Genomic DNA, 23,199 nt, shown 5'->3' on the forward strand with positions numbered 1-23,199 from the left:
TTCTATATTTTATATACACATATACAGTCACAGGGAATGTTTCTAGAAGTTCTGCAGCCTGTGGAAGTCTTTGAAACATGGTGTCATGCACAGTGGTGTTTTACATTCCTCACACATAAAACGAGTGTGTCTGCGTTGTTGTAGGGTTTTTTTTGTATGTGCACAGACGTAACACCTCTTCTGAGCCTTTTTCTTGAAAGCAGTAGCAGGCAGTTTTACTAGGAAGTGATCACCATGCTTCAGACAAGAAGGTAGTTGTTGATAATTTAGTGGGCGGTCTATTGCAGGTGTTGTTCCTTGGTACTTTAATACTGTACTATTTGTCTGATGACAGACAAACAGAATTCGCCATATGGTGGTTTGTTTCTGGTCCTCATCTTATACATATTATAAGCATTGAGCATGGAAATGTCCAGAACATGGAAAAAGAGTTTTATGTACCACTTATAACTCTTGCAAACACAGTCAGCAAACCCAATCTGCATGTCACATTTGTCCACTGAGAGCATATTGAGGGTGTAATCAACCACAGCTGCAGGTTTTAGAATGGGTTCATTGCTTTCTCTATGCTGCCTGTCAGTGTCTGTCATTTCATTAAGGTGAACTGATGACAACAGTGTGACATCTCGTTTGTCATGCCACCGAAATGCCATGATGTCATTGGCAGCAAATGCTTGCACCTCACCTCTACGAGTGCCAGTGTCAAACCTGGGCATATGCTTACGATTTGCACACACTGTGCCACACACATCTGTCATGTTCACTCGCAAAAAATCACTGAGTGAGGGGGCTTGTGTACCAGTTATCAGTATATAATATATGCCCCTTACTAAGGTATGGTTCTATCATTGTTCTAACAACATCACCAGAGATGCCCAATAACTTCCTGGTATTTTGCAATGTATAACTTCCAATGTACACAATAATATCCAATACTAGACTACTGTAACAATCACAAAGCACAAACAACTTTATACAAAAAGCGTTTCCTCTTGCTTGGTATGTACTGCTTGAAAGAGAGTCTTCCTTTGAACAGAATCAAAGACTCATCAATTACAAGCTTCCTGAAGGGACAACTGTCAAGCCGGACAATTATCGAGGGACCACTGTACCAAAAAATTTAAACCCTTGAGTAGTGGCCCAGTGGGAAACATGGTCGACAGCATTCTGGAGAGAGGCTGCTACTAGGTGGCAGTCAGCACTTGCACAAGCTGTAGCAAAGTCATCAACATAATGTGATGACCAAATATTAGATGGTAGAACAGAGGTTGGATCATTAATAACTGATAGAAAATGAGTGGGGCTAAGGACACATCCCTGAGTGATGCCTTCAGCCTGGATGTAGTCAGGGGAAGGCATGTTATTAACCTGAACACTGAAGTGTCTCTCAGACAAGTTTTTCAGGAAAAGTGGCAGATTGCCTTGGAGGCCTGAGGAATGAGCTTGGGCCAAGATGTTATATCTCCAAGTAGTGTCATAAGCATTTTCAAGATCAAAAAAAGACTGCAATAACTGAGTAATTACTAGCAAAGGTATTATGCACATACATATCTAAGTGGAGTAAGGGGTTGATAGTGGCGGGGCCCTTAGGAAAGCCAAATTGACGAGCAGAAAGACTATATGTGTATCTCTAAATACCACACTAACATCTATTTACTAACCATTCCAGCAACTTGCAGACTGCACTAGTAAGAGCAATGGGTCGATAGTGGGAGGCATCATGGCCTGAAGTACCCCGTTTAGGAAAAAGAACAATAGCAGTTTTCCACAAAAAGGGAAAAAAAACCTGCGACCAAACGAGATTAAAAAGATGTAAGAGGACTATGAGGCTGATGGATGTAAATGCTTAAGCATATTAATATGAATGCCATCAGGTCTAGTTGCCAACAGTCGGCAAGAGGAAAGTGTTGACTCCAGCTCTACAAGTGTAATAGGCACATTGAGACTTTTCTGCTAGAAGTCTGAAGGCAGTAATGCTCTTGCAGACTTGGAGGAAAGAAATGAAGGGTATAGATGGAGCCCCTGCAAGATACAGACATGATAATTTCTAATTGCTGTGGCAACTTCAACAGGGTTGGTAATGTTGACACCAGCAACCCTAAGAGTGGGAGCAGGGTCTGGAGACTCTTAGAAGCAGAAGTACCAGTAGAAACAATCCCTCCAACAAGTGTGTTTTGCTTCACAAATTGCACATTGGGCAGCTGCCCTTGCCCACTTAAAATCAAGGAGCCCTTCTGTAGTCCTATTGTAAGTATAATAGCCCCACATAGCAAATTTCAAATGCACTGCACAAGCACAAGTATGAGACCACCAGGTATGCATTTTTGAGAGCACCTACTCAAGGTTTGAGGGATTGTTTTGAAGCTGAGGTTAAAACGTGGGTCAAAAATAATTGTAATAGCTGGAGTAGGTTCCTCACTACAAATGGTTTGATACGAGTAAAGGGCCCAATTTATCCATTCAGACTGCCAGCATGAGCTATAAGGAGGAGGTTCATGGACATGGATCTCCATGATAGGTTTATTTTTTCCAAGAAAAGGGGAGAGGAACATAGAGGGGCTCCCAGGAGAAATGAAAGGGGCTGTATATCCCCCTCTGCACCCAAGAGGGCCCTCAGCACACCCAGTAGTGCAGATGCAGCATAGAACCCTTCATACTGGTAAACCAGCGATCCAGGATAGCAACCTCACATCCAATGAACCACCTCGTCAGACAAAAGAAAGGGCGATCAGGAATCCGCCACAAGGCATACCCCATCAGCCACCACCTCCCAAAACTGACAGTCAGCCTCCAGAGGTACACCTGTCACCCAAAGGACATCGAAAGCCACCCTTCAGGACTCCAGAAGGTAGCTTTTGACACACCCCTAGATGATCCAGATTCCACAGCAAACAACACCACCACCACCACCACCACCAAGCGTCTCACCAGAATGGGATGGACAACGATACCCTTTCCCCAACCTAGGAGCTTGAATTTTGGAGAGGACCCCCAAAGGCCAAATGCAGGAAAAGGAGATGATAGGGATGGAGAAAGGAGGGTTGGGAAGGATGGGGCAGGAAAGGAAGGAGTAGACAAGGAGCCCCCTTGAAGTTCAACACTGTAAAATACTGTAATTGTTCTTATAAGGTCTTTCTGTTTCCCCTACTATCATACATATTGTCCACATAAAAAATTTCATATGTTCCACTTAATTAATAATTAAATGGTTAATATTAAATTACTAAAAAGACAAAGAAATTATTAAAAAGTCAAAGAAGGAAATTTTGAAGTTGGGCTATTGGAATGGGTTTGGGTGTAGTATAGATGATAAAGAACTGATTGTTCATGCTATGAATGAAAATAAGCAGGATATTCTTTTATTAAAGGAAGCAGCTATAAGGGATCAGAATTTCATTGGGAAGGAGGAAGAGGATTGGATCAGGTGTATCAGAGAACCAGTGCTCTCTATCTCAGTGGAGGGTATGTAAAAGTAACAAAAATTCTAGGCAAGGAAAGATTGCATATCAGATTGGTGGGTCAGAGTATGTAGGAAGTGGATGTATTTAGATGTTTGGGAGTGAACAGTTGGCAGATGGATCTTTGAAGGATGACATGAACCACAGAATAGGGGTGTGGGAGGGAGGAAAAGTAAGTGGTGTGTTAGGGCATCTGGGGAAAGAAAGACATTTATCTATGGAGGCAAAAAGGAAAGTGTCCTGAAATATATTAGTACCAACACCTTTATGTGGGTGTGAAGCATGTTGTTTGAATGTTGTGGTGAGGAGGCGCATAGAGCCTGTCTAGATGTCATGCCTGAGAGAAGTGTGTAGTGTGAGTATTGTGTAGAGGGTTTAATTTAGAAGACTAAGGAGTGGTTGTCTAGGTGGTTTGTGCAGTTAGAGAGGATAGAGGAGGATAGGATAGATGGGTCAGGATTGTCCCAGGCACAGTTGGAAGGAGGAGGTAATAGAGATTTTGAGTGTTAAGGACTTGAGCATCCAGTAGGCTCCTGTGAACAGTTACAGGTAATTATGAGTCGATTCAGCAAACCAATTATCTAAGTTTGAGTCCTGGAGGTGAAAGGGACAGTGCCTGAACCCTGAAGGAGGGTGGGGATGTTGCAGTTGAAAGAGCATTGGAATTGTGATGTCTGTACACTTTTGGCAAGACAGCAATTGCAGATATTTCCTTTTTTTGGGTCACCCTTCTTTAGTGGGAGACTGCTAAGGTAAAAAACAAATTAAATACATTGATTGGTTAAGTGACTTCTGGTCACTTTAATGTGAGTATCCTGTATATATTTTACCATATTCCTTATATTATGCCTCAGCTCCCCCACATCCTCCGGAGATTACACTTCAGTCCACAACTACCAACAGCATTGAAGTAAAGATCAAGCCTTCTGCAATTGATGATACTACACCTATCCATGGTTACACAATCTTTTATAAGCCTGAATTCAGCAACTGGGAAAGCGTACAGGTTCCATCCTCAACCCGAACCTACACTCTTGAAGGTCTCTGGTGTGGATCTCGCTATCAAATTTATGCTTCAGCATATAACAAGTAAGTTATTTTTTTATTTGCATCTCATTGGTATCCACCTCCCAGGTGGTGAGACCTCCTAAAAATGAGAAAATATATATTTTTATACAGTGATACAAAAACGTTGCAATGTAAATATGAAGCTAAGTAATATGTTGGCCATTGTCCTTGTGGTTTGTAGTGAGTATAGTCCTAATACAGTGGAACCCCGACTAACGATATTACTTCAATCCAGAAGTCTGCTCAGGTGCCGTTATAGACCGAATTTGCTCCCATAAGGAATATTGTAAATTAGATTAGTCCATTTCACACCCCCAAAAATACACCTACAAAAGCACTTACAAAAATACACTTACATAATTGGCCGAGTTGGGAGCTGATCGTTAGTCGGGGGTCCACTGTATTATGTAGCAAATGAAATATCTGCAGTAGTACACTAATTACCTTTTTGATTCTTAACATCCTGTAACTATACATAGGTAATCAGTTTGTATTGGATAACATGGACAATCAACTTCTCACGAAAAAAAAAAAAGTAACTAAAATGCCCACAAATAATGTATGTGATTTTGGTCATATTTGTTTATTCCACAAGCACTTAAAAACTGAGTAGTGTTGCCAGGGTCTTAAGTCTGTCACACCATTAGGGAACTTCAAGGTTCAAAGCATGTCAGATCAGCAGGGAAGGTTATGGTACCCTCTGTCACAGTGATAAATTGATAATTTGTATTTAACCCTTATCCTTCATCATGTGATCTCATGGTCAGTTTTAGTGTTAGTGATCATATGAACATTTTCCAGTGGGTCTTCTTTTGGGATTTCAATGAGTATTAATACCAGTCATTGAATAGGGTTATTGTCCACCATTTCATTTTGTTGGACTACCAGTGAATGGGTGAAAAAGGATCTCTCTCTCTACATTTTAAAGCACAGGGGTTGTCTTTGCATTGGTTCACACTCAAAATCTTGTAAAGTATTGAAGCAGAGAGGCAGTGTGGGACAGTCTTTGGCAGTTTTGAACCCAGATAACTGTCTCATCTACACTAGAAAATTGCTTGTGGTTATACATAAGAGCATAAGAAAGAAGGATCACTGCAACAGGCCTACTGACCCAAGAGGAGCAGGTCCATGTTTCCCCCCCGGATTATCCCAATGACCCACCCAGCCTGGTCATCTCCACTCAAGGATGGAGCACTGCACCAGACCCAGCATCACAAGCTAGTCAGGTCAACTCACACCCACCCACACCCACTCATATATTTATCTAACCTATTTTTAAAACTACACAACGTTTTAGCCTCAATAACTGGACTCGGGAGTTTGTTCCACTCATCTACGACTCTATTACCAAACCAGTGCTTTCCTATATCCTTCCTGAATCTGAATTTTTTCAACTTGAAACCATTGCTGCGAGTCCTGTCATGGCTGGAAATTTTCAGCACGCTATTTACATCCCCTTTATTTATTCCTGTTTTCCATTTATACACCTTGATCATATCCCCCCTAATTCTACGCCTTTCGAGAGAGTGCAGATTCAGGGCCTTCAGTCTATCCTCATAGGGAAGATTTCTGGTACATGGGATCATCTTTGTCATCCTCCTCTGTATGTTTTCCAGAGCAATTATATCCATTCTATAATACGGTGACCAGAACTGAACAGCATAGTCTAAATGAGGCCTAACCAAGGATATATAGAGTTGAAGACCAACCTGAGGACTTCTATTATTTATACTTCTAGATATGAAGCCAAGAATTCTCTTAGCTTTATTGCAAACACTAATGCACTGTTGTCTTGGTTTTAGGTTACTGCTAACCAGAACTCCTAAATCCTTTTCATAGTCACTAGTATTAAGATCTACATTATTTAGTTTATATGTGGCATGGTTATTTAACTGTCCAACATTTAGAACTTTGCATTTGTCAATATTAAACTGCATCTGCCACTTCTCCGACCATTGCGTCAGTCTATTCAAATCATCCTGGAATGCTCTAATGTCCTCATTAGAATGAAATGGACAGCCTATTTTGGTGTCATCAGCAAATTTGCTTATGTCGCTATTTATTCCCTCATCTATGTCGTTTGTGTAAATTGTGAACAACAACGGGCCCAACACTGACCTCTGAGGAACACCGCTTGTGACGTGCCCCCATTCTGATTTCTCCCCATTTATGCAAACTCTCTGCTGCCTATTTGTCAGCCATGCCTGTACCCAGAAAAAAATTTCTCCTATTCCGTGTGCCCTAAGTTTCCTCAATAGCCTCTGGTGTGGAACTCTATTGAAAGCCTTACTGAAGTCCATATACACAATATCATATTCATTACCATGATCTACCTCTCAAACACCTTAGTGAAAAAGTTAGTAAATTCGTAAGACAGGAATGCCCCTTTGTAAAACCATGTTGAGATTCATTAATCAATCTGTGCCTATCAAGATGGCTACGAATTGCTTCTGCAATTATTGATTCTATAAATTTTCCCACTATGGAGGTAAGGCTTATTGGTCTATAGTTCGAAGCCAAGGACCTGTCACCTGCCTTGTAAATAGGTATTACATTTGCCATTTTCCTCTTATCAGGCACTATGCCAGTTTGTAGTGACATGTTAAAAAGATTAGTCAAAGGTATGCTAAGTTCCTTTTTACATTCCTTTAACATCCTTGCAAACAGTTCATCAAGACCTGGGGATTTGTTAAGTTTTAGTTTCTCTATTTGTCTGAGGACCATGTCACTAGTTACCGCAATCATACATAGTTTATTATCATACTGTTCTACAAAATCTATTATTTCAGGAATATCGCTAGTATTTTCCTGGGTGAAAACTGAGAGGAAGTAGGTATTTAGAATTTCACACACATTCTTATCACTGTCAGTGATCTGACCAGAGTTACTTTTAAGTGGGCCAATCTTGTCCCTAATCTTACTTCTGCATACCTGAAAGAACCCTTTTGGGTTAGTCTTTGAATCCCTTGCGACCTTAGCTTCATAATCCCTTTTTGCTTTTCTTATTCCTTTTTTTATTTCTCTCTTTAATTGAATATATTGATTTCTTAACTGCCCATCCCCTCTTTTGATACGCCTATATATGCCTCTCTTTTGACCAGTGAGATGTTTTAATCTATTGTTCATCCATTTGGGATCATTTTTGTTAGATCTAATTTCCCTACTTGGAACAAAAGTTGTCTGGGCAGCTAGTACTATGCTCTGAAAAACGTCATATTGGCAACCAAGATCACCTACCTGATCCATAGTCAGGACATCCCAATTTAGCCCACCCAAGTAATTTTTCAGTCCCATGAAGTCGGCCAAGTGAAAATCTGGGACAGAGATTTGATTGCAGTTATCTGGGTAATTCCATGATATATTGAAACTAAGTGATTTGTGATCACTTTCCCCAAGCTCACCATTAACCTCAAGATTATTAGTTAGTGACTCTTTGTTGGCAAGAACCAAGTCAAGCAGATTGTTTTCTCTAGTTGGTTCTGTCACAAACTGTTCTAAAAAGCAATCCTGAACCATATCAAGAAAGTCACTAGACTCAAGATTTCCTGTCATATTGTTTCAATCAATTTGTCTAAAGTTAAAATCTCCCATTATCACAACATTTTCATATCTAGATGCCTTATGAATTTCATCCCATAACAGCTTACTGCCCTCCCTATCAAGGTTTGGGGGCCTATAAATCACACCCACAATTAATTTGTCACGTCCCTGGAGAAACTGTAGCCAAACAGATTTTGTGTTCGATGTTTCTAATCTTATATCATGTCTAAGACAACAATTTAAATTTTCTCTGACATACATCGCCACACCACCACCCTTCCTGTTGACCCTATCAGTGTGGAATAGTTTATAACCCTGTATGTTGCATTCAGAAGGCATTTCTCTATCTTTCAGGTTGAACCAGGTCTCTGTTATAGCAGTAATATCTATATTACCTACACTTGCAAGTAATTTTAGCTCATCTCTCTTATTTCTTAGACTCCTACTATTTGTATAGTAAACCTTAAGGGAACTAGTCACTCGTTGCCCTCTACTATCTCTGTTTGTTGATCAATTGATTTGCCATTACTAGCAACTTTATTTTGAATATTGTCTTTTAAACATATCCCTAAGGTATCCCGATAATAACTGCTGTTTTTATTTATTAACTGCTGACCTGTACTTATCCAGCAGCTCCTCTCTCCTGCCCTTCCCAGTGTCATTACCCCCAGCTCTAAGACAGATAATGGGCTTGTTCCCATTACCTGCCATAATATTATCCAACCTGCTGACTATGTCACCAACACCAGCTCCAGGAAGACACACTCTCTGTCTGACCTTTTTGTCTCTGTTACAAAATGCACGGTCCATATATCTTACCTGAGAGTCGCCTACTATTAAAATATTCTTACCTTGATTAGCAGGGGACTTAGTGGTACCTTCAACGTCACTAACCACTGAAGTACACTCGTCTTGAAGAACAGAGAATCGATTTCCTACCTTCACATCTTCTCTATTAACTCTCCTCATCTTCCTTCTTCCTGAACTGTGAACCACTTGCCACTTAAAGCAGCTGCCACTATCACTGCTGGCGACCATTCCTTCCTTACCAGCTAAATCCTTCTCACACTCGCTCCCAAACTCATCTATGCGAAGCTTCAGCTTCCTATTTTCCTCCTGAAGAAGTAGAATCTCCTTCTTCAACACTTGAACCTGAGATTCTAAAACACTACAACAAGCCATGGTATGGGTAACAGCCCACGCTATCTCCCAAGAGCTTAGGCAGGTATGACCACACGTGACCACTGACCTCGCTTAGCAACGTACTCATTTACCGAATACTCGGACTTACAACGGGCTCTACGACCAGTATGCATACCTAAATAATGTACATTAGATCTGATTTCCTCTATTCTGTTTGTTTATTACAATATACAGTATACTACTGTATAAACATTTAAAAATATTCCAGAATTGTTATAAATGGTGCAGAGGTGACATTAAAACAATATCAAAGATGGTTGACACAAACCCACTACCATTATAGTATGCTCCTCACTTAGCAATGAATTCGTTTACCAGCATGGTCTTAGGATTGGAACTCCATTGTTAAGTGAGGAGAAGCTGTAATTGTTTCAAAATAGCACCCAGTAGCAACATCGTCAGCAGATGCAATCACCACAAAATTTAGCATTGTGGAGCTTGTGCTTCAGCTTCATTATACACCTTCACCGTGAAGATTGAGATAAGGAACTGAGTTGGTGTCCTTCTGACTAGAGAAGTCAAAATTTCACTGTAGACACTGAAAATTTTTTTAAACACTCGTGGTTATTACAATGTCTCATGAACTACGAAAGTGAAATTTTAGTCCAGTAGGTTCTGCCATTGTCTGTAAAGAGTTTAAAGGTTGGAAGATAACATTCCTCTGATGACTTGGCCTACCCAGTGTGTGACAGTTGAATTGTTTGAATGCCGTGCCTATTAATTGTGTTTTCAACCATGAATAATGCAGTATTTCTTAATACATTTAGTCGATACAGTGTCTGGTGAATATATTTTTAACATACTGGCTGTTTCCCACTGAAGTTGGGTAATACACACGAAAGAGGAAACATTTTCAGTCAATCTCTGTCTTGGCAGATGCATACCAACATCACAGTTTGGATTTCCCTCTTGAGCTGCATTATCTTCACCCCTCTAGAGTGCAGGCATTGTATGCCCTACCTCCAGGACTCAAGTCTGGCTTTCCAGTTTCCCTGAATCCCTTCATAAAAGTTATCCTGCTAACACTCCAACAGCACATTCACTTAAAAAACTTGTCTCCATTCACTATATGGAGGAGGATTGGGGGGGGGGTAGAAGCAAATATTAGTTAGGAGTAGGCATGATATATTCCAACTAGGCCCTCAGGGTTGCTGATGCAGAAATTCATTTTCTTGTAGCTGTAGTTCCTTTGACTCATAACCAAAGTTCAAGCCTGGGTGCAGGTACAGATAATGGGAATGTTGCCTTACACTTGATGCCCCTGTACCAAGCAATAATTAGTAACTTGGGTGTTGGCTGACTGCTGTTGGTTTCATCCTGGTGAGGGAAAGGTGAGGTAGCATGCTTTATTTAGGGCTGGGTTTTAGAATGACCTAAGCTAGGATAGCAGCTCTTAGCAGCCTATAAGTTCAACCGTGCTTAGGATTTTTTCTTTTTCTTTAGATCTAAAGGGAATGTGTTGAAATTAACAGTTATATAAAGGGAAGGGGGACAAAAGAGATTGTAGAAATTATAGAGGAGTAAGTTTACTGAGTATACCAGGAAAAGTGTACAGTAGGGTTATAATTGAAAGAATTAGAGGTAAGACAGAATGTAGGATTGCAGATGAGCAAGGAAGTTTTGGAGTGGGTAGGGGATGTGTAGATCAGGTATTTACATTGAAGCATATATGTGAACAGTATTTAGATAAAGGTAAGGAAGTTTTTATTGCATTTATGGATTTAGAAAAGGCATATGATAGAGTGGATAGGGGAGCAATGTGGCAGATGTTGCAAGTATATGGAATAGGTGGTAAGTTACTAAATGCTGTAAAGAGTTTTTATGAGGATAGTGAGGCTCATGTTAGGGTGTGTAGAAGAGAGGGGGACCACTTCCCGGTAAAAGTAGGTCTTAGACAGGGATGTGTTATGTCACCATTGTTGTTTAATATATTTATAGATGGGGTTGTAAAAGAAGTAAATGCTAGGGTGTTCGGGAGAGGGGTGGGATTAAATTATGGGAAATCAAATACAAAATGGGAATTGACACAGTTACTTTTTGCCGGTGATACTGTGCTTACGGGTGATTCTAAAGAAAAATTGCAAAGGTTAGTGGACGAGTTTGGGAGAGTGTGTAAAGGTAGAAAGTTGAAAGTGAACATAGAAAAGAGTAACGTGATGAGGGTATAAAATGATTAAGATTAAGGAAAATTGGATATCAAATTGGGGAGGAGGAGTATTGAAGAAGTGAATGTTTTCAGATATGTATTTGGGGTAGTAGGTTGGTAGACAGCAACCACCCAGGGAAGTACTACCGTCCTGCCAAATGACTGTGAAACAAAAACCTGTAACTGTTTTGCATGATGGTAGGATTGCTGGTTTCTTTTTCTGTCTCATAAACACGCTAGATAACAGGGATATCTTGCTTCTCCTACTTACACTTTGGTCACACTTCACAGACACGCACATGCATATATATATACATACATCTAGGTTTTTCTCCTTTTTCTAAATAGCTCTTGTTCTTTTTTATTTCTTCTATTGTCCATGGGGAAGTGGAAAAGAATCTTTCCTCCGTAAGCCATGCGTGTCGTATGAGGCGACTAAAATGCCGGGAGCAATGGGCTAGTAACCCCTTCTCCTGTATACATTTACTAAAAAAGAGAAGAAGAAAAACTTTATAAAACTGGGATGCTTAAATGTGCGTGGATGTAGTGCGGATGACAAGAAACAGATGATTGCTGATGTTATGAATGAAAAGAAGTTGGATGTCCTGGCTCTAAGAGAAACAAAGCTGAAGGGGGTAGGAGAGTTTCAGTGGGGGGAAATAAATGGGATTAAATCTGGAGTATCTGAGAGAGTTAGAGCAAAGGAAGGTGTAGCAGTAATGTTAAATGATCAGTTATGGAAGGAGAAAAGAGAATATGAATGTGTAAATTCAAGAATTATGTGGATTAAAGTAAAGGTTGGATGCGAGAAGTGGGTCATAATAAGCGTGTATGCACCTGGAGAAGAGAGGAATGCAGAGGAGAGAGAGAGATTTTGGGAGATGTTAAGTGAATGTATAGGAGCCTTTGAACCAAGTGAGAGAGTAATTGTGGTAGGGGACCTGAATGCTAAAGTAGGAGAAACTTTTAGAGAGGGTGTGGTAGGTAAGTTTGGGGTGCCAGGTGTAAATGATAATGGGAGCCCTTTGATTGAACTTTGTATAGAAAGGGGTTTAGTTATAGGTAATACATATTTTAAGAAAAAGAGGATAAATAAGTATACACGATATGATGTAGGGCGAAATGACAGTAGTTTGTTGGATTATGTATTGGTAGATAAAAGACTGTTGAGTAGACTTCAGGATGTACATGTTTATAGAGGGGCCACAGATATATCAGATCACTTTCTAGTTGTAGCTACACTGAGAGTAAAAGGTAGATGGGATACAAGGAGAATAGAAGCATCAGGGAAGATGGTTGCTCCCTGCTCCGGGGGGTGGCATGGGCCTGCTTCGCATGGGCCAGTAGACCTGTTGCAGTGTTCCTTCTTTCTTATGTTGTAAATGCTGCAGCAAGGAGATGGTTGGAGGCAGTGGAGATGTCCTGTCTAAGGGCAATGTGTGGTGTAAATACTATGCAGAAAATTCGGAGTGTGGACATTAGGAGAAGGTGTGGAGTTAATAAAAGTATTAGTCAGAAGGCTGAAGAGGGGTTGTTGAGGTGGTTTGGTCATTTAGAGAGAATGGATCAAAGTAGAATGACATGGAGAATGTATAAATCTGTAGGGGAAGGAAGGCGGGGTAGGGGTCATCCTCGAAAAGGTTGGAGGGAGGGGGTAAAGGAGGTTTTGTGGGTGAGGGGCTTGGACTTCCAGCAAGTGTGCATGAGCGTGTTCGATAGGAGTGAATGGAGACGAATGGTATTTGGGACCTGACGAGCTGTTGGAGTGTGAACAGGGTAATATTTAGTGAAGGGATTCAGGGAAACTGGTTATTTTTATATAGCTGGACTTCGGTCCTGGAAATGGGAAGTACAATACCTGCACTTTAACCCTTTCAGGGTCGAGAGGCCCTCTCCTAAACTTGTTCTCAGGGTTGAAAATTTTTCAGAAAAACAAATTATTTTTTCTTATGAAATGATAGAGAATATTTTCCCGATCATAATGACACCAAAAGTATGAAATTTGATGGAAAACTTACAGAATTATGCTCTCGCAAAGTTAGCGGTCTCAACGATGTTTACGCATCAGTGATTTCGCCCACTTTGAGCCCTATTTTCCACCAATTCCAATGCACCAGTTGATAAAAATCATAAGCATTTCACTAGAACTCCATTTTTTCTATCAAATAAATACAAGAAACCAACAATTTACCAATTTCAACTATCCAGTAAAGTGGTCAGAAATTGGCAATTTTGCCAATTTCACACAAATTTCAAAAGATACCAATTTCCAAATAGGGTCCAGAATAAACAAGAAAGACATTCCTGGCACTAAAATAACATTTTCTCTGTTCATTAGTCACATCCCCATGCCCCTCTTACATTTCTTTTGCTTTCCACTTTGAATTTTTATTCTCACAAAAAAAAATAGAAGATTTACTGTTATGCAGACTACTGCATTAGTGTAGAAATGGTATAAATAATATCAGCGCACTTGTGAAAGAATATTAGACTCACCAGTTGACGTGTATTGGACACATGGCATGATTTGTTTACTTTTGAACTTTCGCAAAAATCGAACATTTCTGCTACTCAAGATACTTTTCATTGTGAAACCAGTCAAATTCATCTCAATTTCTATTCTATTGTCTTCCATTCTATAAAATGAGACCAGGAAAACTAGAATACAATCATAAATACCATACGAAAATACATTGCAAAATTGCTGTTTTAAAGCAAAAACACGGTCAGAGTTTTTTCTTTTTCTTGCTATGCACTATGTGCCGCAGGATTTTTTTTTATACTGTGCACACTGACCACATAGACCCATTCTTTCATATGTAGGCCTACCAGCTTTCTCTCGCTAGATTTGAAGGCTCTAGAATTTATGCGTACTAGTACGGCACCATCCCTGAAGTGCAAGCTGTACTAGTCCAGCACCGACCCTGAAAGGATTAAAGGAGGGATTTGGGATATTGGCAGTTTGGAATGATATGTTGTGTATCTTTATATGTATATGCTTCTAAACTGTTGTATTCTGAGCACCTCTACAAAAACAGTGATTATGTTTGAGTGAGGTGAAAGTGTTGAATGATGATGAAAGTATTTTCTTTTTGGGGATTTTCTTTCTTTTTGAGTGACCCTGCTTTGGTGGGAGACTGCCGACTTGTAAAAAAAAAAAAAAATTTGTAAATCCAAAAATTATTGAAATTACAAAAACCATTGTTAATTATAAATGTTTTACTCAGAATTGGAACAGGGGAATCATCCGAGATTTTGAACACTCGTACCAAAGGCAAGAAACCAGAGGTTCCTGAAGTGCATCGCTTTGTTGAGGTTTCCTCTTCCTCAATCACTCTTCATCTTAATGCTTGGCTGGATGGTGGCTGCCCCATGAACTACTTTGTGGTCGAGTATAAGGCAAGGTGAGTTAATAAATAAATCTTCACACATTATTTGTTAATTTCGTTAGTTTACAATCTTGTGTAATTAAAGAAATTTTTATCTGATAAATTAGCACTTATTTTACAGTAATTGAAAGTTATGTTCAAGTCTTTGAATTTGTGCTTAGAATTTTTTGTTTGGCCATCCACAATACAGTGGATGGAGTGATTCACAGCCAAGAGGCAAACTGTCACATTTCATAAACAATTGATTTAGTTGTGAATAATTAGCTGTCTAATAACCATGAGAAGCTTTCTTTATCTTAACATTAATTAACGCATCAGCCATTTCCCACCGAGGCAGGGTGACCCAAAAAAGAAGAAACACTTTCATCATTCACTCCATCACTGCCTTGCCAGAGGCACACCTACATTAGTTATAAAACTGCAACTTACCAACACCTCTCCTTCTGAGTGCAGGCACTGTACTTCCCGCCTCCAGAACTCAAGTCTGGCCTGCCTGTTTCCCTGAATCACTTCTGTAAAAACTTGCATTTGTGGTCACAGTGGTGCCTATGCTAACCTTCCTATGGTATAGAAATATACCTAGTTGGATGAATCTTACTGTGGCTAGCTGGCCCAGTGGCTAACGCGACGGTCTGGAGTTTTGAGACTTCCTAATCACGTGTTCTATCCCCGCCCATGGTATGGTTTGTTTGCAGTCGTGTCATTAAGATTTCGTGAGTCATGTTGACGGCTTTGAGGGGACTTGAACTAGAGTTCGTCACAGCCACGCTAACTGGAGATTCGTCTGTAAAAACTTGCATTTGTGGTCACAGTGGTGCCTATGCTAACTTTCCTATGGTGTAGAAATATACCTAGTTGGATGAATCTTATTGTGGCGAGCTGGCCCAGTGGCAAACGCGACAGTCTGGAGTTTTGAGACTCTGATCGCGGGTTCTCTCCCCGCCCGTGATATGGTTTGTTTGCAATCTTGTCATTACGATTTCGTGAGTCATGTTGTCTGCCAAACACTTTACCAGGTATACTCGACAGGCTTATTTCCCTATAATTTTTACACTCGCATTTGCCCCCTTTACCTTTATACAAAGAAGCTATGCATGCTCTTTGCCAATCCCTAGGTATCTTCCCCTCATTAATACATTTAATAAAAGCGCCAACCATTCCAAAACTATCCCCACACGCTTTTAACATTTGTCTTTATTCCACCAATCCCAGCTGCTTTACTCCCTTTCATTCTACCCACTGCCTTGCACACCTCCCACACACTCACAACTGGCTCTTCCTCACTCTTACAATATGTTATACCTCCCTGCCCAATATATGAAATCACAGCTTCCCAATCTTCATCAACATTTCATAGCTCCTTAAAATATTCCCTCCATCTTCCTAATACTTCCAACTCTACATCTAATAACTCTCTTGTCCTATTTTTAATAGTCAAATCCATTCATTCTCTTGATTTTCTTGGTTTTCTTAATTTATTAATCTCACTCCAAAACTTTTTCTTATTCCCAGCAAAATTTGTTGATGGTATCTCACCCACTCTCTCATTTGCTCTCTTAACCTCTCTTTTTCTCTCCATATACTCCTCCCTTCCTGCATCACTTCTGGTTTGTAGAAACCTCTCATATGCTAACCTTTTCTCTCTTACTACTCTGTCTACATCATTCAACCAGTTGATCTTCACTCCCTTACCCACTTTACTGTAACCACACACTTTCGTTGGACAGTAACGGTACATTCTTAAATCTATCCCATACCTCTTCATCTTTCTTCTAATAGTTGTTTATATCTTCCCCTAACTGCTTCCTCCTCTTTTAGTTTAAAAACGTTCACCTTTCTCTCTTACTGACTGATGCCATTCTCCTTGTTTCCCATCTACCTTTCACTCTCAGTGTAGCTACAACTAAAAAATGATCTGATACATCTATGGCCCCCTCTATAAACATGCACATCCTGAAGTCTACCCATCAGTCTTTTATCTACCAATACATAGTCTAACAAACTACTGTCATTATGCACTATATCATATCTTGTGTACTTATTTATCCTTTTTTTCTTTTTGTAAAATATGTATTACTTTTTACCAAACCCCTTCTATACAAAGTTCAATCAAAGCCCTCTCATTGTCATTTACACCTGGCTCTCTAAATGTACCTATCACACTCTTTATAACCATTTCACCCACTTTAGCATTCATATCCCCCACAACATTTATTCTCTCACTTGATCCAAACACTCGTTTGACATGACCCAAAACCTCTCCTCTACACTCCTCTCTTCTCCAGGTGCATAAACACTTATTATAACCCACTTTTAGCATACAACCCTTATTTTAATCCACATAATTCTTGAATTTATGCATGTACCCTCTTCTCCTGCCAAAATTCATTCTTCAACATTATTGCTACCCCTTCCTTAGCTCTTAACTCTCTCAGATACCCCTGACCCAATACCATTTATTTCTACCCACTGAAACTCCCTACCCCCTTCAGCAGTAGCCTACATAACAGCAACACTCCCAGGCTCATGCAACACAAGTCTTTTGAGAATGAGTGAAAGCATATGAAAGGAGTGTTTTTTCTACAGTTACTCCCGTAATATACACATTTTCTTTGATATTTTATTAGAGAGAACGTCTCTCTGTAATTCTTGCCATACACTCCTACAGGCTGCCCTACTACCACACCTCACAATTAGATCATTTTGCTCTAGTATGGGTGTATGTATTATGGTTATATGATATGTAGCATGTTTCTTATATAAATTTGTAAAACATATTGTAGATGGATTAACAAAAATGTCTATAATAATGTAATATACAACATTTAAAGTGCCCCAAAGTAATTATTATTATTTTACTGTATTAACACTAGTGAGACACACACTTAGCTACTGCTTTGTAATGATGCCAAGTAGTGATTTTAATGTACATGCATGTTAGCACAGTAAGTTAATTTATTACTGATAACTGTACTTAAGTGTACCTGTATTTAGGTACAGGTTCAAGTAAGTACAGTTATCAGTACTGTCCCAGTACTAGGCCATGGACATACCTTACTCACTAAGTTTAATCATTTCTTACTTTCCACTTAAAGTAATAGTCTTACGATTCCTCTTTTTATCATTACTCTTAGATGCCATTGTAATAGAAAAAGACTATATATAAAATACATTGTAAATTTAAAACACTTGAAATTTTGGAAAGATTCAAGAGAGATGCAGAGTTCATGGAGGATGTAAACAAACTCAGAAAAAGAAAATGAAATACGAATGCCCAGCCAGCCAGGAGCTCACACCATAATAGCCAATCAGGAGCCATATAAACAAGTTTTTGGGTATAATTTGAAACGTCTGTTTTAGCTAAGTGCTGAGAAGTGAAGTGCCGCAAACAGAGGCCCTCCTGTACCTGTAAATGTACGAATATTTTGTGAACTTTATTTTTAAATTAATGGATAATTTAGTCAATATTAATATTTTTATTGATTCATTGCTTAGAGATGAGAACTGATTTTATCATCAGGCATCAAGCTGAATGGACAATGGCCAGCAACCAGGTGAAGCCAACTGGCAACTATGTGATTATGGAGCTGACACCAGCAACTTGGTACAACTTGCGCATATCTGCCCATAACAATGCTGGTTCCTCTGTGGCTGAATATGAATGTGCTACTCTTACACTCACTGGTGGTAAGTTTATTCCTACTCTCCTTTTTCCTTTAAAATAATAAAAGGGAAAAATAATAGTCTGCCTTACAATTCCTGTTAAAGTTTAAAGTTAATTTGGAAAGATATCATGGGAAAGAACAAAAAGGCACAATACCATGACTAGAACAATACACAAATAACCTGCACATAGGAGACAAACTTACGACGACATTTCAGTCGTACTTGGACCAGTTACAAGTCAGAATGGAACATCGTAAGCTTCTCGCTCATATGTGCAGGCTATTGTGCATATATCATGGAAGCTTTGGGTGTATTCTTTTATAACTGTGATCCCAAAATTTTTGTAGCTTTCACAATTACATTATTGTTTATGCAGTATATGTATTAAAAATTTTCTTAATTATATTTCAAGAGGAATACAGTCTCAAATTTAATCTCTTTGTTTTATTGTTTAGAAAGTATTGATTAAGATAGCATTTTCTTGGATATTAAAGCACTTCAGTAAATATCATATATATATATATATATATTGGAGCAGTGTTAGGTATGAAATCTGATCTGTGGCAATATTTGACCAGCTTATTTCTCTCTCATTGTATTAAATTTTTCTGAAAGTTTAAACTTTTTTTTTGTTGGGGGGAGGGGGAATATCAGCTTTTGTTAATGAAATTCATAATTCAAAGTTTTGTAACTATTATTTATTGTGTTTTACTCTATTGTCTGCTGAAAGTTCCTTTTTTAATGCTTTCATGTTAATGCAATTATTTATTTATTCTTACTTTTATGACGTAAGAGATGCATGTAAGATATTAGACAGCAATTAGAAGTTTCATTGATATACACATGAAGTTGGACAGATCTTTTAGCCCCCCCCTCGCCATCAACAGTGAGTATCCCCCACATTAATGTGCTTGGAGTGCCTAGTTCTCTTGTCACTGTGTAGAATGCTGAGGGCTTGAAATCAATAATATATACATTTCTGTATAACATGAATCTTTTTTTTTTTTTTTATGGTTCCTATGGAGCTCATTAAAAATACTACCAAGTATCAATTATATCTATCATTAGATATTTCAAGAAATCAAATTTGATAAGAAAATAAAGTTAAATGTTTATTTTAAGAACCATATACAGGTGTCCCATGTTTTATGTTGAAGATGCATTCCAGGCCCTTGGCAGCTGTACTGTACTAAGCTAAATCAGCCCATAAACACTTAATTCTACAGAATGGAATTTTTCCATACTAATCATATTGATTGGATACGGTGACCATATATTGAATATATAGTTTTTTTCTTTACATCATTTGCAGTCTTCCACCAAAGTAGGGTGACCTAAAAATGGGAAAAATATTCATCATCATTATTCATTGTCTTGCCAAGAGTGTGATGTCATCACACTTTACATTATTCCTTGACTGCAACATCTCTACCTCTTCTATGGAGTGCAGGCACTGCACTTATCGCTTCCAGGACCCAAGAGTCCAGTTAACTGGTTTTGCTGAGTCCCTTCATAAATGTTACCTTGCTCACACTCCAACAGTATGTAAAGCATAAACCCACTTGTATCTGATCACTTTGCGCATGCTTACACAAGCCTGCTAGACGCTATCTCCTTCCAACCATTCCTGGGACTACCCCTTCCTTTCATCCCAGATTTATACACCCTCTGCATCCTGCCTCAGATGGATGAAAAGTGGAACATCCAAAGCAAACCAAATGTTCAGAGTGAACTGGACAATTTGGTGCTGTGATTAAAGACATGGAAGATAAGAACATAAGTTTCAATGTAGACAAGTGCAAAATAGTGTGTTTTCAGAATAACATTATCCAACATGAATACAAAATGTTTGGCAGCAAACAGAAACAAGAAAAGCAAAAGGCCTTGGAGTAATTATGAGCAACTATCTCAAAAGTACTATGCAGTGCCTATCTGCAAGGCTAACAGAATGCCAGTTTTCATAACCGGAAACTTTGAGCACAAAACACTAGACATCATTTTAGGTATGTTGCTCTTGTTAAACCACATCTTGAATATGCTATCTAGTTTTAGCCTCCAAATTACATAAAAGACAAAGATATGTTGGACTGGGCAGAGAGAACAGTTACCAAACTTATATCATCACTCAGAAACAAACCTAATGAAAAAAAAAAAAGTCAAATCACTCTACCTTTTTTTTTTTTCTTTTTGTAACAAAGACTGAGATCATCTCTTTCAAACTGTCAAGATATTGAGTGGCTCTGACACACCAAGAAATGAACTATTTTAAAGTGCCAAATGAGTCCATAACTCAGAACAATGGAATGAAACTGATGCAGGTCCAACACAAATGATCCATAGTTTTTCAAACAAAATTATGGTTGCATGGAGTAAACTACCCACTAATGTTGTACATATAAGGACAATGCATTCATTCAAGAACCAGCTGGACAGTCACTTTGCAGGTATAGGATTCAACTACCAGTAGAGACATCATACTCTAATGGGGGAGTTACCAGAGCCTTCTGTACCTACATGTTCAGTACAAGTCTATCAGTCAAGATTGCTATGTCATCCCAAACTGTTTTATATGTTATCACATTTTCTAGGTTATATTGATTAGCAAAACTTAGGGGTTGATGAGGGAAGACAGGAGAGAGATGCTGCTAAGTACACTCACTACCCCACTCAGCCATTCACTAAACCCATGCAAACCATCATGTACATTCAATAAATGAGGCAATCAGAAGTCGACAGATGACTGATGTTTGTTCAGTAACTGCATCAGAACAATCTTCCATCTAGTTTCATCCCTCCTGTAAATACAGTGGTACCTCGAGTTACAAACTTAATTCGTTCCAGAAAGCTGTTCGAGTGCCGTTACCGAACGAATTTGTTCCCATAAGGAATAATGTAAATTAAATTAATCCATTTCAGACCCCCAAAAATATACTCACAAAAGCACTTAAAAAAATACACTTACATAATTGTTTGAGTTGGGAGTTGTTCAAAACTCAAGGTACCACTGTACACGTAATTTCTCCAATATGGTATGACTTATTTTACCCCTCTTCTTTTTCCTGTTTTCATGTTAATACACCAGAGTTTTTAATCTAGGTAGAAGTAAAAAGCTCTCAGCAGATAGCCTCAGTGAGTACTTCCAAATCCTTTGGTATCTTGCTTTTTCCATGTACTTTCAGTAACCAAAACACTTCAACAACTCCACATCTTCTCTCTGAATTATACTTGCGTGACCCCCACACTATCTACTAATTTCTGAATTCTCTCCATAATGTTCACATCTCGCATTGCTCTCAAGTGGAACATCAATGCCTCTAGCTTGTTTGCTGCAACATTCAAAGCCTATGCTTCAAACCCACATAAAAGTGAGGTTAATCATAGAATTGATGAGAGAAAAAAGGTGAGTGGTGCGTTGAGGTATATGTGGAGTCAAAAAACGTTATCTATGGAGGCAAAGAAGGGAATGTATGAAAGTATAGCAGTACCAACACTCTTATATGGATGTGAAACTTGGGTTGTGAATGCAGCAGCGAAGAGACGGTTGGAGGCAGTGGAGATGTCCTGTCTAAGGGCAATGTGTGGTGTAAATATTATGCAGAAAATTCGGAGTGTGGAAATTAGGAGAAGGTGTGGAGTTAATAAAAGCATTAGTCAGAGGGCAGAAGAGGGGTTGTTGAGGTGGTTTGGTCATTTAGAGAGAATGGATCAAAGTAGAATGACATGGAAAGCATATAAATCTATAGGGGAAGGAAGGTGGGGTAGGGGTCGTCCTCGAAAGGGTTTGAGAGAGGGATTAAAGGAGGTTTTGTGGGCAAGGGGCTTGGACTTCCAGCAGGCGTGCATGAGCATGTTCGATAGGAGTGAATGGAGACGAATGGTATTTGGGACCTGACGATCTGTTGGAGTGTGAGCAGGGTAATATTTAGTGAAGGTATTCAGGAAAACCGGTTACTTTTATATAGCCGGACTTGAGTCCTGGAAATGGGAAGTACAATGCCTGCACTCTAAAGGAGGGGTTTCAGGATATTAGCAGTTTGGAGGGATATGTTGTGTATCTTTATACGTATATGCTTCTAAACTGTTGTGTTCTGAGCACCTCTGCAAAAACAGTGATTATGTGTGAGTGAGGTGAAAGTGTTGAATGATGATGAAAGTATTTTCTTTTTGGGAAATTTCTTTCTTTTTTTGGGTCACCCTGCCTTGGTGGGAGACGGCCGACTTGTTGAAAAAAAAAAAATATATATTTACTGATACATTCATCTTTTTGCCTCCATTGATAGCCTTTCCACAGATCCTTCAACACACCAACTACCTTTTTCTCCCTAATCTTTTATATGGCTCACCATCTCCTCCATAGACCCATCTGCCAACATGTCCAATCACAGATATCTAAATACATCCACTTCCTCCAAACTCTTCCAGTCTGATATTCTATCTTTCATTATCTAGACATTTGTTGCTTTCATCACCTTGCTCATTTTGTATGTTTACTTTTAATTTCCTTTTGCCATACCTTTCAAAATTCATCCACCAGCCTTTTCAAGTTATTTTCAGAATCTCCTAAAAGAACTGTCATTGGCAAAGATTAACTGTGACAACTCCCACTATTTATCAGCTTCTTTCTTAACACATTGGCCATCATCCATCAAGTTAGGGTGATCCAAAAAAATTTAATACAGTCACCATCTACCTACCTGGAGAGTGTTCCAGGAGTCAACACGCCCACAGC

The 23,199-nt window shown here is 39.1% G+C and overlaps 1 protein-coding gene across 1 annotated transcript in view; it reads left to right on the top strand.

The window, feature by feature from the left end:
* The window catches only part of Dscam1 (Down syndrome cell adhesion molecule 1), a gene marked incomplete in the record, with an annotated part of 1,133,347 nt that overhangs the window by 785,657 nt on the left and 324,491 nt on the right, over nucleotides 1-23,199 (top strand). Inside the window, 3 exon segments of the mRNA XM_070098007.1 lie at nucleotides 4,313-4,547; nucleotides 14,643-14,819; nucleotides 18,325-18,491. Coding sequence (XP_069954108.1) covers nucleotides 4,313-4,547; nucleotides 14,643-14,819; nucleotides 18,325-18,491 — 579 coding nt within the window.

The sequence above is a fragment of the Cherax quadricarinatus genome, chromosome 4 (assembly GCF_038502225.1).
Source record: "Cherax quadricarinatus isolate ZL_2023a chromosome 4, ASM3850222v1, whole genome shotgun sequence".
Taxonomy (NCBI): domain Eukaryota; kingdom Metazoa; phylum Arthropoda; class Malacostraca; order Decapoda; family Parastacidae; genus Cherax; species Cherax quadricarinatus.